Raw genomic sequence first — 26,772 nt, forward strand, 5'->3', positions numbered from 1 at the left:
GCAGGCATCATGGGGGTGATTCCTCTCTTGAGAAGCTGTGTCACTGGGAGTGTACGTACGAACAGGGATGGCAGCAGCGTGCCCTTTAGTGACTTCACTTGCATCATGGGTTCAGGGTCTATCAGAGGGTACTCTTCTAATTCCCTGGTTGGTGGACAACAACGACAGGTAAGTTTTCTGCAGATAAGCTTTACCTGAGCCTTCTTTGCCTGTGGCATCATGATGTCAGGACCTTTTGGAAGGGGGCGTTCCTCTCCTACAGTGGAGACCAGAGACACAATGGCTGGCATTTGGCTCTTCAAGCCTAGCCCCCAGTGTCCCTACCATTTTCCTCCTAGGATCCTGTCTCCTCTTCCTAGGGTGCCAGAGTGGTCTTAAAATAATTTTAGCGGGTTTTTCCTGGTGGCAACCTCCACAGCAGAGGCACAAAGTACACACAGAAGGCAGATTCAAAAGCAGAACAAAAACTACAAGTCCCACTGTGCAGCATTCCACAGGGGTCACCAATTCTGTGATCAGAGTCAGTCCCAAGTCACTATCTCTCGATTCTTCCATAGAAATGGGTGTCATTGCTCAGTTGCTTATTCAAATCCTATCCTCATCACCAGTTGTTGTGTTCAGCAGTTTCAGGTGGTCCTAGTTAATCAGCTTCCCAGAGAGTGACTTCTCCCCTTCAGTCTAATTTCTGTCAAAGTTGAGTCTTAGATGTCATCTGTATTCAAGCAGTTTATTCTGGCAGCACTCTTACAAGATGGAAAACGGAAGCTGGCTGGTGTCATGTACCAGATACAGTCAGGGGTCACATGACCAACTAACTGTCAGAGTCTCCATCAAGAGACCATTCTCATAGACTGGGAGATTTCTACTGTTTCTTATAAATGTGTTTGGTCTGGGTCAGTTACCAGGTGTTTCTTTCATAAAGGGAGTTTAAGCTATTCTTGTAAGGTTAAGCTTTGTTCTAAGGTTTACCAAAGTTGCATCTGTGCTGAGGTAGATTTGACTTCTGGAAATCCCTGGGCCAGAATTGGAAGTCCTGGGCCAGGTTGCATCATACTATTCAGTGGGCCTTATAGCTTATCATTAATCTTATATTTCTTTTATACTAGTTATTTAAAAAAACTTCTCTTTTAAAAAAATCTAAACTTTATTTATGAAGTTTCTATGTATTTATGTGACCCAATTCAATTTCCCTGATGTTTTTAACCTTGGAAAAAAGTTTAACCAAATGAATTCATTGAGTTTATCTTTCAAAATCCTGAAGTATCCTTTTGGGATCTAAAAAAGACATTCAAAGGGTAGTCAGTAATTTCAAAAGCCTTCTCTTTATACAGAGAATCATAATATAATGTGGCAAAAGACAAACAGCTTAGCTTGTGATCCTTTGGTTACCTATATATCTTCTGACAAAGCAGAAGAAAAATAAGAAAAAGAAGGGGATGGATGCCAAGGAGGGAAGAAAAAAGGAAAGAAAGGAGAGCAAATATCAAAATATTAAAAGACTTATTTAAAATTACTTTAAAAGACCCATACAATCTGTCAGGAGGTATGCTAAAATACAACAATTACAATTTTTTTTAGAAAAGGTCTATCTGTCACCATCCTCTTTTTATACTTTCTTTTGTTAAGAACAAGGGAACATTTTTCTTCCATGCAATATGAACACAACTCTGCAGTATTGCAATACCTATTATGGTACCAAGAGACGGAGCCCTCTGTCTCCACTGGGTTGAACTTAACCTTAGTGAATGCAAAGTTATTTGTGATCCCGTGCTTGCCCACCCACTAAGCCAGCAAATGTCCACAGCAAATGCCATTATGCACTTTGAACGTGAATGAGCATCAAGGCTTAGCTGGTTATACTAATGCTTCTCACTGCTCAAAAAACCAACTTTTTAAAATCTAGATTTTGCTATTTTCACATGAACTCATTTTTAAAGATGAAAACATTATCCTAAAAATTGTATTAATGTATTAAGCACCACCCTACAATGATTTCTATGGTCATTTTCCACATAACAAAAATCAAAATTGTCTTTTTAGTTCAGAAGTCTCATTTTTTTTTTACATACTTAAAAGCATTCCATTTGCTGTTTTCACATAAGATGTGAGTCTGTCCAAAAGTCATCCAAACAGAAGGTTCATTATACCCTTAGATCCTAACTTTGTAGCCCACATGCACCTGAGCTGCAAAATCTTAGCAAGAATACTCTGGTCTGGAACGGCCATTTTTACAAGTCATCTGAGATTCTACACTTGACCTAGAACAAAGCAGCAGTTTTTCCGAATCATCCCTGTGCCTTCGTGTCCAGAGGTCCCCTACACTTTGAGACCTGGGAGACAGGGTTTCAAATTGGATATAAGTTTCTTTTGCCAAATCATCTTCCCAGAAAGGTTCTGGCTTACATTGCAGTTTGCAAACCTTGTACAACAAGAAACAAATTAATGGCAAGACAATAACACAGGCAGCACTAGTCACCACGATGAGGAGAGACCATTGAGGATCATCTTCTTCGACTCTTTCAGTAGAAAAGGTGATACATTGGTCTTTCTGGGGAGGCACTCCTTTTGGACAGACACATGCCATGTATTGCCCACCGGGCTCCAAGCTATCTAGGGTGACTTGGTTCTTGCTGGCATTGGCATTCAGCAGCAGCAAGTCCTTCCCACCATACTTAGAATATAACACAGTCACTGCAGCGTTGTGCGGGGCGTTGATGGTGTCCCACGTCAAAGTCACACTCTCCTTAGTCTCGCTGACCACCCTGAGGTTTTCTATCATGACATTGGTCTCCATAGGCATTGTTTGATCCAATGATGCCAACTCTTCTCTCTTACTTGCACTGGCTGGGGGAAGCTTGCTTCCACTACTCATCGCTGCTTTTGCATTTCTTTTCCCATCTGGGTGGAGGTGGAGTGATCGCCTGCTGGCCACAGTTGTGCTTGCGGAAATGCTAGTGCTAGTTGTGGTTGAAGAAACAGTGGAGGAGAGGACAGGAGATAAAGAGAAGGAAGCAGTGGAGGGCAGAGACACAGGAGAAGTAGAAAAAGAAGTAGAAGATGCCGATGACAGGGAAGAAGAAGAAGAGGAAGAGGACCAGAGAGAGGTCGATGCACCCAGGTCAGATGTTGATCTTCGAGATCCTGGCTGGACCTCCTGCTCAGGATGCTCTCCAGTTCCTTCAGCAGTATCTGATGCTACTGTGGTTGTGACAACGCCAAGCACCGTTACAGTAACCACAGCTTCTGACGTCCCAGCCAAATTCTTGGCCTTACATTTGTAATCCCCAGCATCTTTGTAAGAAATGCCTGTCAAGCTTATGATGGACCATCTGACTCCTTCCCCTGGAGATTCCTGTATTACTGGAAGAAAACAAATGTATACTCTGTGAGAAAAAAAAAAAGGAAAACTCAAGCAACTATGGCAACTGGGAAGGAAACAACTATCTGTTTCACATGCATCCCTCTCACATAAGCCAGGAGAGAAACAATACTTGGCAAGTTGTTCCCATGAAGGTCCAGGACCTGCCAGCTGTTGTGAGGTCTGTATCGGGAATAGTATGTTTAAAAGACACAAGACTAGTAATCAGGAGACTTGGGTTTTAGGAAACTTCTGCCCACCAAATAGTAAATGATTTTAGACAATTCATTTAGTGTTTGTAGACCTCTGTTTCTGCATTTATAAAATGAGAGGATGAGACAAAGTCATCTCAAAGATTCCTTCCAATTTTAACTCACTGTGATTCTATAAAATGTTTACCATAAGACCTTACTTAAATATTTCTCAAGATATTTTTCCATTGTAATAAAATGCATCTATCCATATAGTCAGAAGCACAGCAGATCATTTTCTGGTATGGAAAAGTCTTCACTTGTATTCTGTGTAATTTCTTTTATATTTAACCTTGATGAATTAATAAATCATGGCTTCTTTTGTTTGCAGAATAACACATCGCTTTTACAAAAATTGGAATTTTGCTTTTCTAAATATTAATATCTGAACATATTTCCTTTCTGTCTTGATTTCAGAAACTTTCTGAAGATTTATAATACACAGAACAGTATCTCAGTAGCCTGTAACTTAATTCACTAGCTTAAACAGTGGACCATCTATTATCTAAATGTAGGAACATTAGGCCTTAACTTTTAAAATTTCCATCAGGCTTTATTATTTCACTTTTTAATTTTCAAGAGTTTTAAAAATATGGCCTTTTAATTGTCAAAAAGTCAGTCTTGAAACTAGGGTCAAAGCATGGACTTCATCATAGCAGGAGCTGCAATGTCCATATAATCAATAAGTCTAAAAATCATATGTTTTGATTCATAAATGTTTTCGTGTATGTATTGTTTGTATAATTATTCAGAAATGAGAAACTTGTATGAAAGGCCCTTAAAAAAAAATTATAGTGGTTGTACATTTTGAAGTGAGTTGTACCCAAAATAATGATGTAAGACAAAGGCCTTATCTGTAATCACCCATCTACCAGATCATTTTTATACCTAAGAAAACAAGTTTAGATTGTCTAATTATATCAAGGGAGTCAGATACACGAGGAGGATACTAATCAGTAAAATGTACCTTTCAAATCTCTTGCACCCGACAATCTTGGCTTACTTTATTAGCATGAACTAGCTAATTTCAAATCACAAAGAAACATGAGCTCAAGTTCAGACCTTAGTAAATTCCTTGTTTCCTAAGGTGAAAAAATTAAGAAAATACCTGTATAATTGACTGGTGAGCTGTCAGACCTGGTCCACGTGAGCTGTGGGGTGGGGTAGCCAGTGGCATCGCACCGCAGCAGAACATTACTGCCCAAAGCAGACATGATTTTTGTTGCTGAGGTCATCACTGATGGCTTCAGACACTGCTCCAACTCAGCCCGCTGAAACAAAATTCCCGTGAGGCGCTCAGGTTCACTACAAACCATCAGTGGATCTAGAAGCACAATAGCAGGGTCAACAACCTTTGACAACTCGATAATTTTGGAAATATGACAGTCACAGAACCAAGGGTTGTCCTGTAGACCTAAAATAGAAGGCACAAAAGGTTGATAAAGGTTATTGTGATGACTTCAGCTTATATCACAGACTTTTGGGAAAGTAGGGATCTGCACTGTTTCCCTAAAAACAGAAGTGCTTTGAGGGGTGAATAGAGTCACCTCTAGGTCAGTGTTGCTCTGCAAGCTGAATGAACATACTTTGTCCGTTAGTTCATGTTATTCATTACAATGGCTAATATTTATTGAGCATTTACTTTGTGCTGGGTTCTGTTCTAAGTACTTACCTGTATACTTGCACTTAATCTCAACAATCCTATGAAGAGGATGGTATTATTATCCCCATTTTAAAGATGAAGAAGCTGAGGCAGACAGGGGTCAAATAACTTGGCTAGGGTCGCTTAGCAAAACAGCATCAGAGCCAAGATTTGACTCCGGGTACCAAATGCCGTATATACAATCATAGAGATATTTTTAAGGTGCTGTGAAAGTACTTACAGTGTTATCAAGTGTCACAGGGTGCTCAGGAGCACCTAACTCAGCCTGGAATATGTCATGGTTTTGTGGGATTTGAAGACATACTGAGGTAATGCAAGCTTTGTGTAGCAAAAACAGAGTGAGATGTAGTCAATTAGACTACAAAGGCTGGTAGAGGCAAGAACATGGGTTGGCATCAGTGTCATATGTGATGGCCATGAAAGGGGTTTGCTTAAAGCTCCCTTCAAGAGAGAATCGGCTATAAGGAGTCCAGGTGTTGGGGCTCTTACCTGTAATCCTAGCACTTTGGGAGGCTGAGGAAAGAGGATTGCTTGAGCCCAGGAGTCTAAGACCAGCCTGGGCAACTTACGAGACCTCATCTCTATTAAAAGGGTGGGGAGGGGGAAAATCAACTGCAAGGAATGCCATTAGCTGACAGCCTCCAGTCGTACATACATTCAGGATCCGCCTCAGCTTACAGAACTGTTAGCAGAAGCCTTTGAGTCTCCAAGGAGGCTGTCAGTGAGGGCTTAAAGGAAAGTGAGAAAAATGTTACAGAAGCTGAATAAAGCAAAGGGGATCCTTGTTATGGAGTGGCAGAAAATTTAGCGACACTATTGACTGTGTAAGTAGAAAAGTAGAAAACATACTCAATGCAATAAGCAATTACCTGGCCGAGTGCAGTGGCTCATGCCTATAATCCCAGCACTTTAGGAGGTCAAGGCAGGAGGAATGCTTAAACCCAGGAGTTTAAGACCAGCCTGGGCAACATAGTGAGACTTGTCTCTACCAAAAATCAAAAACATTAGCTGAATGTCTGTAGTCCCAGCTACATTGGAGGCTGAGGCAGGCTGATCACCTGAACCCAGGAAGTCAAGGCTGCAGTGAGCCATGATGATGCCACTGTACTTCAGCCTGGGCGACAGAAATGAGACCTCAACTAAAAAAATAGTAATAATCAGCTTTCTACCTAAGGATATTTTCACACAGAGTGTTGAAACTGCTGCCTGGTATCTTCTTGCTAGTAAAATGTAAAGAACCAACAGCTAGAGAATTGTTAGATATAACAGAATCAAAACTTGCTAGGTTCAATAACAAAACTAGTTTTCTTTCCCAGCCTCTCCAAAATTCTCAAATTAAGAAAGGACTTCAGAGAAAAAAGCAAATCCAGGGTGATACTATACAATTATTTGCTAAAATCTCAAAAGGATTTAAGATAGTGCTTCAGAGCATTCTGTCAGACCAGTCTTTCCAGGATCTTAAGGGTGATGTTCCATAACAGCCTCAGACAAAGCCCAAGATAGAAAAGTGTTTATGTCAGAGATTTGTGGTTATGGCTTTTTACTAATGAAGTGAATTATAAATTGGGAAGAAAAAAAAATGCCAGAAACTGTAATTTAAAAAATTCTAACTATAGTGGGAATGTAACTTTAGTTCATAAATTATATATTTCTTTTATGCCTGCTTTTATTATAATAGTAATTCATGACTGGCTCATATTTTTCTTCCAGTATAGGTAAAAGTTCACTTTTTAAAAAATCTTCTATCTTAGACATTTGTTTTTCTTCCATGGATGAATAACCTTGAACTTTTCCCTCTTGTATTTATTCTTGTGAATCTATGACTAGTTTTCTAATATTAATTTGAACTTAACCGGGTGCAGTGGCTGGTTTCTGTAATCCCAGCACTTTGGGAGGCAGAAGCGAGAGGACTGTCTGAGTCCAGGGGTTCAAGACCAGCCCAGGCAACTTGGCGAGACCACATCTCTACAATAAATCAAAAAATTAGCCAGATGTGGTGTTACACTTCTATGGTTCCAGCTAATTGGAAGACTGAGGCAGAAGGATCACCTGAGCCCAGCAAGTCAAGGCTGTGGTGGCTGTGAGCGTGCCACTGCATTCCAGCCTGAGTGACAGAGTAAGAGTCCTACTCAAAAAATAATTATTTTAATTATTATTATTATTATTATTTGAATCCTATTCTCTTAAGTGTTGGCTCCTTCACCCAATTTCATGCCACAAGCAGACTTTGTAGTTTATTTTTATTTTGCAGTGGCTAAGAGTGGCTCTGGAACTTAATGTCTGGGCTGAAATCCCATCTCTGCCAAGCTCTTCCACCATAGGAAGGTAGCTAACTAACAACCTCTCTCACCTCATCTGTAGAATGTGTATAATGGCAGTAGTCCTTTCATAGAGTTGTGTAAAATTTTAGTTAAGTAATTTATACAAATTACCTTGAACAATGGTTTATTCATGGTAAAATCTCTTTAAATGTTAACCTTTCTTGCTAAATACAGTACCTAAAATCATTTTTTAATATAGTCCAAGTTTCAATCTTTGAATAAGCAACAAATTTCATGCAGAAAAAAACATTCCTACATGTGAGTCCATATTTTCTTTCTGTTAACTAGAGAACAAACTTATATAGTCTGCACTTCTACTAAAAACCAATTCAAAGCAAATACATAAGTCATGACAAAGATGTGGCCTGATAGCGCATACCTAAAATGATAAAGTCAGTTCATAGACATTCAAAAACTCACTTCACCTCTAGACACATTAGATATTCTTTCATTACTGTAAATGTCAGCTGGCCTGAAATATGAAGGCCAGATCTAAATATGGCATGAAAGAGAAATTTAAAAGTACTAGGAAAATAATATCCTAACAAGCTTTACTGTGCTTGGGTTCCAGAACAGGCTGTGCCACTAATTAACTCTGTGACCTGGATGCTGCAGTCTTGGTCAGCCTCAGTGTTCTCATCTGTAAAATGAGAGAACTGACTAGATAAACTCTAGAGCTCTTTCCAGTCATTCTGTTCTATCTGCCTGTAAAATAAAAACAGTGATAATAGACTAAAGAAAACAGTGGTAGGACAGCAAACTAACACTAAAATCTGTCTGCCGTCACTAAATAAAAAGCAGAAAAATCTGGTGACTAATTTGAAACATTTTTTATATCTGTTGATTGAAGTGTGAAACACAAGCCATGGATCAAGACTATTAAAAGTTAAATATTTCAAGTTTGTGACTTTTCTATGTCTATATTGATATACAACTAAAATGTGAATTTCATACAACATGAAGCCAGTTTATCAATTTTGACTACAGTCCAGACTAAAAGTAGTCAATTATCCTTTTATAAACAATAGAACTGATTTTACTTATTAAAATGGGAGGAGGGGCCATGCATGGTGGCTCATGCCTGTAATTGCCGTACTTTGGGGGCCAAGGCGGGAGGACTACTTGAGGAGTTTGAGACCAGCCTGGGCAACATGACGAGATCTTGTCTCTATTTTTTAAAAAAATGGCAGAAGGGGGAATCACTATTGTTTTAACTTCATTAAAGACTGAAATCCCTTCAGTAGTAGTTTTCCCTCACTTAATATACTTTTTTTTTTACATTTACCAGTTTCACTTTATTTGAATGTTATTATAAAGAATTAGCTTTGGAAGTTTTTCCGTCCAATCCACACAGTCAAACAAATGTCAGTTCAGTTGATATATAAAGTGCCAGTAACCTCTATAAAAAGTTACAAAAGATTAAAAATTTGGATTTGCTATCGATTGGTATTGTTGAATTGTGAGTTGTAATTGGTTAAAAAAAATCAATGAAATGAATATATGTCTTTTTCTGCACAAAGGATCAGATCTCAGTGTGAAGATCCAGTTGTGTATCTGCTCAATGATTTAAAAGAGAGAAAGCACTAGTGAAGAGAAGAGCACAGGATGCAAGACATCAAGTACCCTCTAAGACAAATGTGACTATCATAGTGCCTAAGAGGATAAAAGGGAATATTTTAAGTTAGGTAAAAATACAGTCAAACTGGGCATGGTGGCTTACACCTGTAATCCCAGCAATTTGGGAGGCCACGGTGGAGGGATTGCTTGAGGCTAGGATTTTGAGATCAGTCTGGGCAACACAGCAAGACCTCTTCTCTACAAAAAAAGTTTAAAAATTAGCTAGGTGTGGGGGTGCATGCCTGTAGTCCAGGCTACTTGGGAGGGAGGCAGAAGAATTGCCTAAGCCCAGGAGGTCGAGGCTGTGGTGAACCATGATCGTGCCACTGCACTCCAGCCTGGACAAGAGAGTGAGACACCAGCTTAAAAAAATTAAAAAAAAAAATATATATATATATATATATAACTAATATATATATAATCAAAAGATTTGGAAAGGAACGTGTAAACACCCACCTTAATAAGAATTCAGAAACACAATGAAACTAAAATTTCTATTTTGAAATAAAAAGTTAATTACTTTATATTTTATGTCTATACATTTTTATCAACATTCTATATCAACAAAGTGTTGAGTTCATCATAGCTATTTCATGATTTGATTTTAAGATTAATTTCTAAATCTGTCAGCAAATATAAAATTTATTTATTCTGTCATATAATAATTAGTATATGCACAATACTTTATATTTTCAAAACAGTTTGATTTGTCGGGCCACATTTTTTTCTTTATATACAAGTTAAAAGCTATTGATTGCTTTCCATGTGGCAAATACTGCAGTTGTCAAAAACTGTAAAGGCTCTGAGATTTTTATCCCACTTTAGGGTGACCAGCCCATTTCAGTTTGCCACCAACTCATCTCAGTTTGTCCAGGACTTTCTTGCTTTTAGCACTAAGAGAGCCACATCCTGGGAAACCTCTCAGTCCTGGGTACATATCTCCACCAAAGCTGTTCTTGAGCAAACGTCCTTGAAAAGATAGTGCAGAATAAATGACAGTCAGTGATTGCCTCTGCTCACAAGACATGCAGAGATTTGAGAGACCATGAAAAATTGTCTCACAACGGTTCCAGGCAGTTGAAGGATTGTCTGACTCAACCAGCAGCACGGAGTAGGTAATATTATTATCAGCCTTATTTTATTTTTATTTAACTCAGCCAAAACTTACTCATTAATTATCATCCTTATTTTAAAGATGAGAAAACTAAGGCCCAGGAAGGAATCTGCCCAAGGTCATACAATCGAACAGTCAGAATTCGAACTTCAGTATCCTGATATTAAACCACATGGCAATTAAAACTCTTAACCACCATGTTCTATCTTACACCACCTCAGGAAGCTAGTAATTTTCTTCCAATTTCACATCAGAGGCAACTAAAGAAACAAAGAGATTACCACCTTGACTTTGTAAGTGGCTTAGAGTCCTGACTAAATCCCAGATTTTTTTAGTCCCCTAATCTAATATTCTTTCTTCCAAAGCACATCATTTTGCCACCTAAAAACATCTAGAGTCAGTGGTGGCAGCTATAGGTGCCATTATCTACCAATAAAAGATTGTCAAAAAGCAACATCTGGAGCAATGCCTGGAAATATTCAAAGAGCTGTGGCATGAACAATGTAATGTGTGCTTTGAAGCTATTATTAAAATGTTAATGGTGAGATAAAATTCTTTAAAAACTTAGTCCAACTGGTTATATCTAAAAGTTCAATAGACCAAGAGTAAATATTTTTAAATCCCACAAAACTAAAATGTCTATTTATTCCAGTTCTGAAATATCTAAGGGTAAAGGTACAACTTTTAAAACCTGAATAAAAATAGTGATCCAAAAGCTGAACACATTCATCGAGTGTTTTTTCTTCTGGGGACAAAAGTACAAGAACTCTCAGAAGTTAAACTGTTACTCGTGCTGCATTCCTTCAAGGCAACACACCAACCACCATTACTATCATTTGCATTAGTTAGTTTTATGTAACTGTTCTTGGATGGGGCAAGTGAAATTTGCTTTATTCCTTTCTACAGAAGAGTAGCATTTTCCATGCATCAGAATAATTGGATTAAATGTGCTATGTTTTTGTGAAAAGTCAGTAATAAACTTGTACAAAAGTTATTCTACATACTAAAAGCCCTTTAAGGCAAAGACCTTGCTTTACCCAGCTTTGTGGAGGCAGCAGTGTTCAACAGTTCAGTGGAGAAAGGAAAGTCTTTCTAATGAATGATGCTAGAAGATCTGAACATCCATTTGGAAACAAATAAACCTCAACCCCTACCTCACACCATACTAAAAAAACTATTTTGAGGTGGATCATAACCATAAGCAGAAGAGCTAAGAATATAAAGCTAAAAACTGAATACAAAGGTTAAAACTATAAGGAAATAGAATATCTCTGTGACCTCGAGGCAGGCAAATATTTATTCGATGATATACAGCAAATACTAACTATAAAAGAAAAAAACGAATGAATGAGATGTCATCAGAATTTAAAACTTCCTTACCAAAGACACCATGAAAAAATGAATAGATATGCCAGCCTTGGAGAAAATATTCATAAAGCATGTAGCTGACAAAAGACTTGTATTCAACAGCAAAAAGATAAATAACCCTTAAAAATTAGGCAAAAGGCCAGGCTCGGTGACTCAGCCTGTAATCCCAGCACTTTGGGAGACCGAGGTGAGTGGATTGCCTAAGTCTGCGGGTTTGAGACCAGCCCAGACAACCTGGCGAGACCTCGTCTCTACAATAAAATAAAAAATAGCAGGGCGTGGTAGCAAGCATCTGTAGTTTCGGCTACTTGGAAGGCTGAGGTGGAAGGATCACTGGAGCCCAGAAGGTCGATGCTGGGGTGGCGTAAGCATGTGTGCCACTGCACTCCAGCCTGGGCGAAAGAGTGAGACTCCAACTCAAAAAAAAAAAAAATCAGGCAAAAAGCTTGAACAAATACTTCATAAAGGAATCTAAGCAAATGGCCAATAAGCAAATAAAAACCGTTAGTAACCAGGGAAATGTAAATTAAAATCCCAGTGTGATTCAGCTCCCTGACCCACCTACCCCCCAGAATAGCTGCAATGAAAAAGACCAACAACATCAAGTGTTGGTGAGAATATGGAACAACCACACTGTCCTGACAGGCTCTTTGAAAAACTGGCAGTTTCTTAGAAAGTGATACATATAGCCATTCTATAACACAGCAATTTCAACCCTAGGAATTTACTCAAGAGAAATAAAACCCATAAGCCACAAGAAGCCTTGTATAAGAATGTTAATAGCAGCTTAATTTAGAATAGTCCCAAGCTAGAAACAGCTCATGTGTCCAGCGTCAGGAGAAAAGATCAACAAGTGGTTCATTCACAGAATTGACTACAATTCTGCAATAAGGAACTCCAGTAAGCACAAGACAGATGACTCTCAGAGCATGATGCCGAGTGGAAGAAGCCTGGCACAAGAGCATGTTGATTGATTCCATGCCAAATTAACCTAGGGTGGTGGAAATCCAGACAGTGGTTGTCTGAGGTGAGAGACGATTGGCTGGAAAGAAACATAGGGGAACTTTCTGGGGTGATAAAAATATTCTGTATCTTGGTGATGGTGTGGGTTGCATGGGGGTATACGTTTATCAGAATTTACCAAATTGTACATTTAAGAACTAGCATTTCATTATATGCAAAGCATACCTTAATATTTCAAATTTTAGAAAATGTTTAAAAAATAGAAGAGTGATGTCGCTGGAGATGAATTGAAAATTTGAAATTGGCCTCTGCCTCCTTGCCAGTCGAGAGTAAGGATTATTATAGACAGACCTACCTCATGAGGTTGTTGTGAGGCTGAGAACACAAATGTGAGGTCCTCAGAAGAGCACCAGGCAAGGAACAAGTCTTAACCACGTGGATTTTTCTCCTCAGGCCTAGGAAGGGGCAGGACATAGCTACAGATTCTGATGAACTAAATGAATGACATTTTAGAAAAATCTGTGGAAATACTCGTTTGCCACTGCCCTTCAGGCAAACTGCATTCTGAATAGGAAAAGAGGCCATGTTTACAACTGAGCAAGTTTGGGTACCAGTAAAAAACACCCCAAAAAAGCATTTCATGACCTCTCATGCTGCGGGCCTCACCTTACAAGATAAACAGTGTCAGGCTTTACAGAACTTGCTTGTGTAAATATTTGCTTAATCTTGAGAAAGAAGCTATGAAAATTTACCTGTACTGCAAATTAAATCTAATTTCTTAAAGTGTCTACTTTTAAGACACTAGTTTATATTTTTATGGCTACATTAAAGAGAGAGTAATTGAAAGGCCTCTCCCTAAGTTTTTTTTTATTAAATAAATATGTGCTCTAAAGTGATATGTGAATATGTGATCCAAAGTAACACACATATAAAATAACTGGCATTATTACATACCTTGCATTACAAAGGAGTGGAGAAAGGGAGGGTTCTGCAGCCGGATGGTGTGTTTTTGGGCAAGTGATTAGTGCATTTGGGCAAGTGGCTTCACTTGTGTCTCACTTCTCATCTACAAAATAGGGATGAAATGGTACTCGTCACAGGGTTAATGTGAGACTAGAAGTAAGTACAAGAACCAGGCCTGGCCCTGAGCAACTCCATCAATACTAGCTATTTCTATTATTACAAATAAACCTCCATCTGCTAACAATAATAAACGAGGTAGTAGAAAATCAAATAAAAGTCGAATGTATCCCACTACAACAGTAAAGAAGCAAATTAAAGAGGGCACTTGGAAAGATATCATTGCTACTGTTAAACACTGAGTTTTAGACAATCTAGAAGCAGCTCTCATCACTATATTCAGTGGCGCAACTGGTAGGCTCAAATATTCTTGGAATAACAGAAAAGTAAAACAGAGAAATCTTTATAAAACACTCCCACCCCAATCACAGCTTCTATATATGATTGTTGATCTAAAAGCATAGCCTCAGAGACTGCAATTCATATCCAAATAACTGTTACATAAAATATTTTACTTCCTTATCATTACAGTCCTGTGAATGAAGTGGAGCAATCTCTGTTTTCCAAATGAAAAACTGGGTCTTCTCTGTATGATTCATCTACATAAATGAGTCTCTGTTGAGAGGGTAGAATTCCTTTTCCTTTGTGTAGCCTAGCAAACATGGCTCTGCTAAGGGCAGCAGCCACTCATGGCTCAACGTGTTTCAAACTAGCTTTTGTTATTTATTATCACGATTAGTATTATCAAAAAGCAATGCATGATCATTATTGAACATTTTGAAAACCTACAAAAATGAAAAGATGTCCCACCAGCCAGAGAGTAATTTTCCAGTTTTTTTCTTTGGTTTTTTTTGAGTCATGGTCTCACTCTGTCACCCAGACTGGAGTGCAGTGGCACAATCACAGCTCACTGCAGTCTCTACCACCTCAGCTCAGGCGATCCTTCTGCCTCAGCCTCCCAAGTAGCTGGGACTATAGACACGTACGACCATGTTGTTTGCTTTTTTAAAGAGATGAGGTCTCACTATGTTCCCCACGCTGATCTCAAACTCCTGAGCTCAAGCAATCCTCCTGCCTTGCATCCTGAAGAGCTAGGATTATAGGCTTGAGCCACCACATCCAGCCTCTTTGCATATTTCCTAATAGTTGTGAACATGCTTTATGCACAATCACATACCATGCTTTTTAAATTTAATGTTATGCCAAAAGTATTTTTATGTTACTGCTTTTAAGGAATCTGGACCCCAAAATATGGAAAAGCTGTTTGGGTAACTCTCCATGGACATTCAATCCCTCAGCTCCCATCCAAATTTAACTCACATGTAAAAAAAATAATGTTCAATCAATTACTTCTTTATAGTAATATTAGTAACTAATCACTAGAAAGCTGCTAACAGAAATTTATTAATTCAATATTATTTTATACTACTACTTCAATGAGCAATTCTATTAGTACCAAGAATTGCTTTTCAGGAAACTTAGGAAAATATGTAGGGAAATAGAAACTCTTAAATATGTTTTAATTAAGACAATTTCTAGCTATTAGCCTTACTCATAAGGATCGAACAAACTAGTGACTAAAAGAAAGTAAATAACTACTACAGAATAGGTTTACATGGTGCCTATCAGTGTGCATAAGGGTGTCACAAAAATCCATCATATTAAACTAATGTATTTTTTTCTCTAACCTATTCTACAATAGTACTTTTCTATAATCAAAAATGTTTAAAGAACTAGATAAGCAGTGGGTAAAATATGAAATAGCTAGATAAGAAAAGCTTATATGAGTGGTTCTCTACCCAATTTTTATTAATCATATTTTGAATACCGTTATATTGTGACAAAAGTAACACTAAAGTCATGTGAATGCTGTCACAACACTTTCTGTTTACAAAAAAAATCTCAGAATCTCAAATATATCTTTTATTTTTTAATTTTTTATTTTTTTGAGTTGGAGTCTCACTCTGTCGCCCAGACTGGAGTGCAGTGGCCGCTCCTGGCCACCGCAGCCTCAACCTGCTGGCTCCGGCGATCCTTCCGCCTCAGACTTCCAAGTAGCTGAAACTACAGGCGTGCGCTACCACGCCCAGCTGATTTTTTGATTTATTGTAGAGATGAGATCTTGCTGCCCAAGCGAGTCTCGAACCTGCGGGCTCAGGCGATCCACTCACCTCAGCCTATATCTTTTATTTAATGTATGCTTTATTTCAGCAAATATTTGAGCCTGTGATCTAGGTCACTAAGGATGCCTGGTACAAATTTAGCATTTATGTTGTCGCTCACTGCAAAAAGCTTGTAAGTCATTTTAGAGGCCAAGCTTCAGAAATTCTTTCATCCTCCCAAGAAATATAACCTCTTCTGCAGCCCTTAATGAACATCAGTGGGGAATTGACAAAACAGTCTTACTGGGTGAAAAGTATAACGAAATTCTGCAAACCAAACTGATTGATCAAAGCTTTAGGCTTATGCCTCATACAAAAGTGTAAAAGCCTTCACTGTCCACCGATACCTCTGAATAGGTTCTCAATTCACTAATTTCAATCAGGCAATCGCAAGTTCTAGGCATTCATCATGCCTAGAACTCTGTGGAGCTCCATGCAATGCACCATATGTGTGTGAGGGGGGCAGTGGGGGGACAACTTTTTGAAAGGAGCTCACATTTTAAGAACCCTAAAGAAATATGCATGGAACCTAAACAAGGTCAAGATCAAACTTACAAAATGAATTGTAGCCAAATTAGAGACTAAATACATTAGGAGAATCATTTGGGGCCAGTAAAATAATTGGCATCTTCACCATTTTTTTTAAGAGTGAGAAAATCTGGCAGCTGCTCTTCTTAACTAACTAAATCACTGCTTCTCATAAAGTTGCCAATGCTCTCTCCTTCTCCTGAAAAACCTAAGGAAGTGTTTAAAGCCAACTGAGGCCAGGTGTAGTGGCTCATGCCTGTAATCCCAGCATTTTTGGAGGCTGAGGTTGGGAGGATTGTTTGATCCTAGGAATTTGAGAACAGCCTGGGCAACACAGCAAGACCTCGTCTCTACAGCAAATCAAAACATTAGCTACAAAATCATCTCTACAAAATAATAATTTAAAAGCTGGGCGCGGTGGCTCATGCCTGTAATCCCAACACCTTGGGAGTGAGAAGATTGCCTGAGCCCACAGGTTCGAGACCAACCTGGGCAACATGGTGAGACCTCGTCTCTACAATAAATCAAAAAATTAGCTAGGTGTGATGGCGCATGCCTGTAGTTCCAACTACTTGGAAGGCTAAGGCAGAAGGATTGCCTGAGCCCAGCAGGTCGAGGTTGTGGTGGCCATGAGTGTGCCACTGAACTCCAATCTAGGTGACAGAGTGAAACTCTGATTCAAATAATAATAATAATAATTTTTTTTTTAAAGGTGTGGTGGCACATGCCTGTAGTCCCAGCTACTCAGGAGGCTGAGGCAGAAGGATCACCTGAGCTTATGAGGTTGAGGCTGCTATGAGGAGTGATCGTGCCACTGCACTCCAGCCTAGGGGACAGAGTGAGACCCCTCTGAGACTTGAAGAGAAAAGAACAGAAAAGAAAAGAAAAGATGGAAAGAAAAGAAAAGTGAACTAAGCAAAAAGTTGACTATACCAGAGTGCGGAGCAATGGTGTGCTCACAAGAGTCAGGAAGAGCTCAAGCACTTCTAAGAGAAATGGTAATCTCTCAATTTATGAGGCTAGTTCTCCCCTACCCTTTCCATATGCTCCGATGTGCGCATACACACACACACACACACACACACACACACACACACACACACACACACTACACCTTACACAGGGGAAAGAAACATGTAACTTGGCTTGAGCAAATACAGAGTAAGAAACCAAATCCAATAGATTTTAAAAGACTGGACAGTGGTATGCATAGCAAAGTATCTATGCATGAAAAGCCCAGAGGCTTGTGTGCTTACCCAGAATAATTCTGCTTGGTGAAAGGTCCAAGCTTCCAGAAGGTGCAGTGACCAAGTGAGACCAGCTCTCCAGGAAATCTGGTGGCAATGTGGTTAGCCTGTTGCTTGATAAATCTAAGTAGGCAAGGTTCTTCAGATATTTGACTGCCTCATTTGGCACACTGGTTATTCTGTTATTGTGCAAACCCAGGGTCCTCAGAAGGGGCATGTCCCTCAGAGATGCCCAAGGGAAGGCAGCCAGAGAATTTCCATCCAGGCGCAACTCATGCAGCTGCTTGAGGTTGTAAAAGCTGTTGGGGTCAACACTGGTCACGGAATTGTAAGTCACCCAGAGGTACTGGAGCTCCACCAGGTAGTAGAAGGCCTCTGCGGGGATTCTGCGGATGACAGTCTTCTCTATGCGAAGCTTCATAATGTCCACAGGGAGGTTCATAGGGACCTCATTCATATCCATGTCATTACATAGCACCAACCTAGCATCACAAGAGCAAGGCAAGGAAATCCACTTTCCAAGACTCATTTGAAAAAACAATCCCCATTGGAAACATGTATCAAGTTTTCATTCCCTCCTGGTTTTCAAAGCAATATCTGTTCAGTTCTGGCTAATTTGTTCATTAATAATGCATCATCATCATCACCTTCTTGTTCTTCATCATCATGACAGCAGCTACTTTTAAGTTGAACCATGTGAAGTGGCCATTTTTGTAGTAAAAAATGATCAAATATCAGCAATTTCATGTGGTTCAACGTAATATTTATGGAGTTCTTTATGTACAAGGCTTATGCAATAAGGTCACATTTGTTATTTTATTTAAGCATCACAACCACCCCAAGAGGTAGATACTAAGTGCTAGGTAAAAGCACCAGCTCTAAAATCAGACTGATCTTTGTTCAAATCTAATCTCCATCACTACCCCTATGTCCATGGAAAGCCCCTTCACCAGTCTTTCAACCTTATTTTCCCATATGGCACTGTCACAATGATTCATTAAAATTGGCATAAAACTGTACATCTTCCTGGCAATGCACAGATCACATTGTTAAAACAGAGCTCGACCTTAAACATATACTGTGAATACGTTTCTTCCTAAATAAATGATCCTCTTAAATAAGGATCAATTTATGATTTTAACAGAAGATTCCTTTAAAATGGGCCATTTCCTAAAGAGGTGCACTTTGGAGTTTAACAGAAGTGGTTTTGAAAGGTAGTCGTGTAACTAGCTGGGTGACCTTGGGAAGCCTCAGTTATTTTCCATGTAAAACTTGGGTTGTTGATAATAGCAGCAAACTCCTACTGAGGACTTCTTATGTGCCAGGAAGGTGTAAATTTTATATCCTTTTTAAGAGGATCATTTATTTAGAAAAGAAAAAAGTGTTCACAGTAGATGTTTAAAGTTCAGCTCTGTTTTGACAATGTGACCTGTGCATTGCTTTCATCTAATGAATAAACCAGAAACTGAGTTTATTCTGTTTACCACTCACTAACTTAAGTGACCTTGAGCAAGTCACATTTTGATCTTGTTTGTTGGCATATGTAAAACAGGCATAGAAAAACAAGTCTGTCCCACATGAGGGTGTAAAGTTTGAGGAATCTGAGAGCTTACACTCATTTTGGCCTATTTTTCTCCCACAGTGTACTCTGTGAATTACTAAAAATGAACAATAAAAAGTTTGCAAAGTATCATCTAAATTATGATACACTATATTTTTAGTAAATAACAACAATAAAATGGTCATTCAATAGAACACATCATATTACATCAGTGGAACGTAAACAGAGGAAAGTTGCCTAAGGCTGCAATGAACGGTCACGACATCTTCTTTCTGTAACTTAGGAGAAGACCTGTGGCATCGTTGAAATTCTTAGGGACACCTCTTGTTCTTCATCTCTATTTTGTGTCACAAATTTCAGTGCTGTTTCATACCAGAATGATAACAGTTTCTACTCATTAAGAAAACATTTCAGTGCGGAATAATAGAAAAAAGCCTAGACTGGAAGCTAAAAGACCACCATCTGCATCAACTCAGTTATTGGATCAACACAATGATGTGATCTAGATAGGACAAGTCATTTGGTCTCTGTACCATTTAGTTTCTTCATTTATAAAATGACAGGGGTTGAACTAAGTTATTTCTGGAGTTCTTACCAGGCATAATATTCTACGATTTTTAGAAAATCCATCAATAATGGGGCCACCACAGAGAAGGAAACATTTCTCTGATAGTTTTCTCAAAAGTACCCTGGCCTGATCATTCACTGCTGCTTTTCATTTGTTACTTTCTTTTCATTGTCTTTAACCACCCAGTGGTAGACCAAAAATTGGTTAAGTAAAGTTCATATAAGAACAAGACAAACTACTCACAAATATGTTTTAATATTGTTATTTATGTGTTTAAAGTTGTAAGGCATAAGCTGGGTTATTTTAACAAGTTATTTTGTTTGAGACTGTTTACTTCAACCAAACCACAAATAATCTGATTTTGTTATAAAATAACCTCTCTCCAAAAAAAGGTCTATCATGTTTCACTAACAAGAGTTTTCTTTTGCATTTGACTTATATCCGAAAGAACTCATGCACATTATAAGCAAATAATTATTCTCGCTTCACAGGTGGATGTTAAACACACCTAGCGATTAAATAACTTCTGTGAGGCACTACCGTGTCTGCAGTCGACAGTATTTTCAAATTTCTTTAGTTTGTGAATCCCATCAGCTTAAAATGAAAAATTCTAAGCGTGAACCTCCCTAAAGTAACTCTTGAGGTCGTCCTCCCTACTATTTAGTCGGCATGGATAATCCCCATATGAAATGGAGAACCCTGGAAACAAATGATCTGGGTATGTCCTACAGCGTCTGCTCAGTCCTGCCTTCTTAGGCTGTCTATAATGGGGCTGAGCTGGCCACCCTCCTTTACTGGGCTTGACCTCAAGGGACATTTTGTGAACACGGGCGTCGTGAATATTTTTGTATCACAGAGTCTCAAATAATTTGAGAGACTTTTAAGAGTTAAACTGCTGAAAATGGAAACAAGAAGGAGTAAGTGACCAGTATTCACACAATTAAGTTAAAGCTTCTGTCAATGAAGCTGTCTCTCCTCTGAGTTCTGATCATCAAACATTTGCTTTCAAAATTAGGCTTTCTTGTTTGGGCCCTTCTTGTGGGAATAATTAGAACACTTAGCAGCAAGGGAGAACCATACCTTGATCCCAAGCCGTCGTTTCTGCCGTGATAATCGCAGGAGCACTGTGAAGGACACGAGCAGCCCACTCCTTCCAAAAAGCTGAGCACAACGCACAGACATGCAAAGAGCCGCATGGCTCCTTTTAGAGGTTGGTTAAACAAAAGGTAAAACCCAAAGCCTAAGCATTCAGAAACTGGTGTGCCTGGAATGCAAACAGCCATTTAGAAACAGCAGATTACATGGGATTAGCTGAGATCCTTAGTTACTTAACCTTCAAGCGTGTCTTGCAGGGGATCAATCGACCCAGCCTTTGAATTTGGCCACAGCAGAGTAACACATTCTAAAGAAAATGAAAATCAAACACATGTCAAGACAATTTCAATAGTTACCTATATCTAGATTTGCAAGGAAATGCCTATTAAATCCCTTTCCTATGCCTGTACTTGCCACTATCCCTTAAAATACATACAATGTTAAAAGTAATTCAGCCTTGGCAGATGCTAGAAAATTCTGTAAATTATTTACATGTCGTAACATTATAAACATTTTTTGCCTTTGCTTTTCACCAGCATGTATAACATCCAGTTTTACAAAACTTAAATTTAAAAATAGAAGCACATGGCATAAAATTGATTTAGAATACAGTGATCAGTGTTGCCACATACAGGTTATCTTTGAAAGTAAAGTAAACCAAGTTCATGCATAGATTTTATAGGACAAATGCTTCAATCCACCATTAGACTTAGCAGGACCAAGACTCAAATGACAGTGTGTTCTGAGACTCTTCCAGATCGTCTCAGTGTGTGTAATGTTTATCCCAGCATGTTTATTTTTAATATAAGTAATGATCTCCGTTCAGGATCGTATTTTACTCCAAGCAAGTTTCCCAAGTTATAGCATCAAAACCATATTTGAAGATCATTGTCATTATTTTAACAACATTAGGCTCTATCAGAAAATAAAAATTAAATTTAATTAAATTTGAAAATTATCTCCACATGCATAAAATGGATAATCCACAGAGACAATTAAAGATTTAAGTAACGTAGTCTTAAAGATATATGTCACGCAGTCTTCTTATTGGGTGGTTCTAGCCCTCATCTTTATGCCTAAGAAAATCAATTCTACAAAAATAAGAGTATTATGAGAAATAGTATTTAAAACTAATAGAATTGATATGGAAACAACAGAGTCTGAAAACTGCTTAATTAAAATAAAACACTGCACGTTTTCAGATACTGCACAATTCATTTGTTCACCGAATATTGACTGAGTACTTACTCTGTACCAAGCACTGAGGGGTAGAAAAGATGAATAAGACACAATCACTACACACAAGGAATTCACTCAAAAAGGAGAGGGATAGCGCACTGATGAAGCACAAGAGAACATCAAACCAACCGTGTTGATCAAGCAAGACTTCCCAGGGTGGGTGGTCCCTGAGCTGCCTCTTACGGATCATGTTCATGTATTATGGGGAAATCAGGAAAGAGAACTGCAGGCAGAGGGAACAGCAAGAACAAAAGGAGGGAAGCAAGAAACAGCATGTTGTCCTCAGAGACACTTCTTAGGCCTAGGTGCAGTGGATCACTCCTGTAATCCCAGCACTTTGGAAGGCTAAAGCAGGAGGACTGCTTGAGCCCAGGAGTTTGAGACAGGTCTGGGCAACACAGTGAGATCTTGTCTCTACAAAAAAAATCCAAAAAATGAGCCAGGCATGGTGGTGTGTGCCTGCAGTTCCACCTACTCAAGAGGCTAAGGCAGAAGGATCACCTGAACCTAGGAGGTCAAGGCTGTGGTGAGCCGTGATCATGCCACTGTACTCCAGCCTAGGTGACAGAGTAAGACCCTGACTCAAAAACAAACAAAAAGAACAAACAAGCAAACCAAAAAAGGAGGAGTGCAAGCACTTCTTGTTGTTCAGGTGTAAGATTTTGAGGCAGGAAATTTAAAGAAGGGAAAGATAAAGCTGGAGAGGTGAGTGGGATGAAGTTATGGAGAAAGGGTCTCAGATTCCCTGTTATAGTATTTCTACTCAGCCTGCAGGGAATGATAGTAATATAGGTTAGGCCTGGAAGTGGCACATAGATGATTATATTAGGTAGAATTTTCCGGCAGCTTAGTGGAGGAAAGGTTTAGACAGAGCAAGCCAGAAGGGAGGAGGAGGCCTCGGATGGATGACTGTGGTTATAGGTAGGCGGCCATCAGGCTACAGCCTGGACTGCTGTACTGGTCATGTTTAGGCGAATGCAGCTTCAGGAAACATCTAGGAGCGAGAAATGCTTGATTAGATGTAGAGATGAAGAAGAAAGGATTTAAGAACAACCCTATAGTTTTCCAGCACTGGGGATACAGAGATACACGATAACCCTGAGATTTTGAGCACAAAAGCGGGAAGAAATGGGGGATGGGATAAGTAGAGAGAGCTGTGATATAACCAAAATGGCTTTTGAATTATTAATTTCATGTACGTTGTGACCTACATAGAAGCAGGACATGCCAAACTAAGTGTAGAAAAGCTGGTTAAAGATAAAACATTAAGGCCAAGGATAATCCCAGCACTCTGAGAGGCTGAGGCAGGATGATTGCTTGAGCTCAGGAGTTTGAGACCGGCCTGAGCAACATAGCAAGAGCTCTTCTCTACAAAAAATGAGAAATTAGCCCGGCGTGGTGGCATGCACCCATAGTCCCAGCTACTAAGGAGGCTTGAACCCAGAAGGTCAAGGCTGCAGTGGACCATGATTGTGCCACTGCATTCCAACCTGGGTGACAGAGTGAAACCCAGACTCAAAAGAAAAAAATAAAAGAGATAGAACATCAAATCTAGTAAACTAAGAGGTAAGAGGGAATTATGTAAGATTATGAAAAGCCAGATCTTCCTGGACATGTAGTATTAAAATATGTGTTGTTCACTGTTGACGTCCTTTAGGCTTGAGGCAGATTTCCTTTTTTGTTACTGGAAATGAGTTCAAGGTTTTGCAAAGTGAAACCTGAATCAAAGTTCTAGGCAATATTACAAATGCTGTAATACATTTTAATGGCTCTGTGATTTGGGGGTACAGTCCCTCACTGTGCTTTCCCTGTAAATGACTCGGCTACAGAGGACAGGATAAGCAAAGAGCAAGTGGCACAAAGCATTCAGAGCTCTCTGGGGACACCAAACATTTTAATTTGGCCACGAAGAAAGATAAAATGCTGAAAAGTCCTTTGAGGCCATGTTAATGAGGGTCTTGAAATTCAGCCAAAGGGTTAATACTTACTTGGCAAGCAATTGAAGAATTTTTTGGAGCTAAAGATGGGGGGTTATAAACGTATTTTTTTTAAGTTAGCTACAAAGCTGATGTATTGATTGTAGTGGAGAAAGGCAGAGGGTGAGGAGCTAAGTTAGGAGAATATTATAGCAGCTTACCATTTCATATACATGGAATGCTGTACATATACAACGGACACCTGGATTTTACTTGTCGTGCAATCAAATGTGTTAATGAGACAACTTACAAAAAGAAAAAAATAGAGATACAACATGCAAAGATACACTGCCTCACTAGCAGTTAAAGAAATGTAAGAAAAAAGAAAGTTATAGTACATAATTCATAGTTTAAATATATAATGATACAGTACTATAAGCAGGAATATAAGGAGAAAGACACACTTAGATACTGCCAATGTCAATGTAAATTAATCAGTCTTTCCAGAGAGCAACTAGCAACAATAACAGTGTTTTTATATTTATGTCCAATAGTTCTGGTCTGAAAAAACACTCCAGTAGAATAACCTCTCCCAAAGAAAAAAAAGCATAATACTGATGAAACTACTAAAATGTTCCCAGTGGTGAATCCATGAAACTAAAAATTGGAAGCAATTTAAATGTCTACTATCACACAATGGTATGTTGTGCTATGCTTACTGGTCATTTAAAATGACAAATATGTGAGTCTACATTCATTCATTCAACATTCAACAAATATTTATTGAGTGCTTACTACGTGACAGACAGAATGGGTCTATGTATTAAGGTTACATCAGTGAAGAAATATATAAAAAATTCCCACTCTGACTTAACTTAATTCTAGGGGCAAACATATGGAAATACATATGCAGAAAAATGATAATTAAAGTTGCAGAATACAGAATAGTATGCTCAGAGATTATATTGCTACATAAAATATGCATGTGCATTGGTTAATGTAATTTAGAAGCAAGAGTTTTAATGTTTATTAGATTATTTTTGTTGTATAGCATAAATTAATAATTGATTTAAAATTAATTTTGAAATGCTAAAAATTACTTCTAGCTGGCAACAATGAATTTCAGTAATTATTTATTAAAGATTATTAATTATTATTATTACTGTATTCTAACATTAAAATTGTGGCTGCTTCTTGTCTAATGGCGGATTCAGGCAAGTTACAGGTCATCAATATGGCGCATGCTACACTAGGAAGAAAGAGAGGGGACTTTAATCTCATGTGCCAAGATTCATCAAAGCACTAAATTTACATGTAAGGAAACAGAAAACACACACATTACAGCAGCCAAAGATCAAACAGAAGAGCTATGAGCCACACCTGAGGAACGGACTGTCTAATAGGACAATAATCTATATCTGCCTTTGATCCAAATGGGCTTATATCTATAATAAAATTAAGGCATTGCAAGCAAAAAAAAAATGTTTTGATAGTGTGTGCTCTTCTCTTATTTCAGTTTTTTCCAGAAGTCAGTGGGTTTTGAGATACATTCATTGGTAAACTACTTGTTGCGGGCATTGCTTGGTAAGTCTGACATTTCAACATGGCAAACATTGCTCTCCGAAACCTACAATAAAAAAGAGAAAATGTGGCATTACCTTATAATAACTTGGAACTTTCAAATATGGTTGAGGTACAATTTGGTACACTACTGCCACCTGACATCTTCAAATGAATTTCCACTCCCAACTTTAACATCTTTTGTTGAGAATATGCATATGTTAGAGTATACAGTAAAGATCAATTTTGTACCATTGATTATAAACATTGAAGACATTTGATAAAAGTCAATAATTATGTGTGTTTCAAGTAACACCTCTAATGTCAAGTGCAATTAGTTATTTCTTTGGACTAATAATGTATGTTTCACACAACTGTTCTTCCAAACAAAGGGCAGTCAAAATTAAGGGGACTTGAGAATGAATGACCTTTTCAAAAGAATGACCAGCGGAGTCTGAATTTAAAATTTGTTCTGCATTCTTCTTATGTGCTCTGTTTGGTCTTAAATTTTTTATGCACTTTCCTATACCTGTAGCTAAAGCTGCTTGCCCAAACGTGTGCATAAATACACAAATTTAGTAGAAACAACATTGCCGTTCCAGGATCAAATTACCTGACATCTACTGAGATTTTTCTGGCCAATTATTAAGCAAATCAAATTTCGGGTTGTTCCATCTTTTCGGCAATATCAGGAAATGAAGTAACATAAACTTCATTGATTAGGTAGGAAAGGAACTCTTTGCTGAGAGTTCCAAAAAAGGCACAAGGGGAGCATTCTCTAGTGGTCTACTGACTACCCACTCCCAAAACCCTTCACTTTAGCACTGGATTTTTCTCTCGCATTTGAATGACATGTCTTTTTTCTGGTAAATATATAACTATGCTACCCACTAAGGGATCCCAACGTTGCCTTGTCCAGTTTCCACTAGTAGAATCACTCTTTTCTTTGGAAATCACTCTTCCATGTATTGTGGGATCACCACTTGAACCAACCTAATTGAGGACCTTTCAGGGTCTTTTCTGCCAGAAAGCCAGCTAAGATGAAGCTAGCATTTGGGGATGCTTAGCTGGCAGAACTTGAGTCTTGGGTTGCCCATGATCATCTCTGCCACCATGCGGGAAGAGTCTGTCACCAATCTGGAGCTCTAGGCATTTAAGATCTTAGATGTTGCTCTAGTCACATGAACCAAATAACCTTTTTTTTTTTTAATTTTTTTTTTT

At 38.5% G+C, this 26,772-nt stretch overlaps 2 protein-coding genes across 2 annotated transcripts in view; both read right to left on the reverse strand.

Moving 5' to 3' along the window:
- Positions 1–1,788: 1,788 nt before the first annotated feature.
- On the reverse strand, positions 1,789–20,937 carry LRIT3 (leucine rich repeat, Ig-like and transmembrane domains 3). Its single transcript, XM_008065512.1, has 4 exons — positions 20,822–20,937; positions 17,622–18,094; positions 4,718–5,023; positions 1,789–3,360 (listed from the first exon to the last, which is right to left on the reverse strand). Exons 1-4 carry the CDS (start codon positions 20,935–20,937, stop codon positions 2,195–2,197), a joined length of 2,061 nt encoding a protein of 686 aa, XP_008063703.1. The 3' UTR covers positions 1,789–2,194.
- A 4,566-nt stretch (positions 20,938–25,503) lies between these two features.
- RRH (retinal pigment epithelium-derived rhodopsin homolog) overlaps positions 25,504–26,772 on the reverse strand; it is a 17,809-nt gene continuing 16,540 nt past the window's right edge. The window contains exon 7 of the mRNA XM_008065518.1: positions 25,504–25,618. Coding sequence (XP_008063709.1) covers positions 25,504–25,618 — 115 coding nt within the window. The remainder of the gene's footprint in view (positions 25,619–26,772) is intronic.

The sequence above is a fragment of the Carlito syrichta genome, unplaced genomic scaffold, assembly GCF_000164805.1.
Source record: "Carlito syrichta isolate Samal-C Ts95f unplaced genomic scaffold, Tarsius_syrichta-2.0.1 Scaffold308583, whole genome shotgun sequence".
Taxonomy (NCBI): domain Eukaryota; kingdom Metazoa; phylum Chordata; class Mammalia; order Primates; family Tarsiidae; genus Carlito; species Carlito syrichta.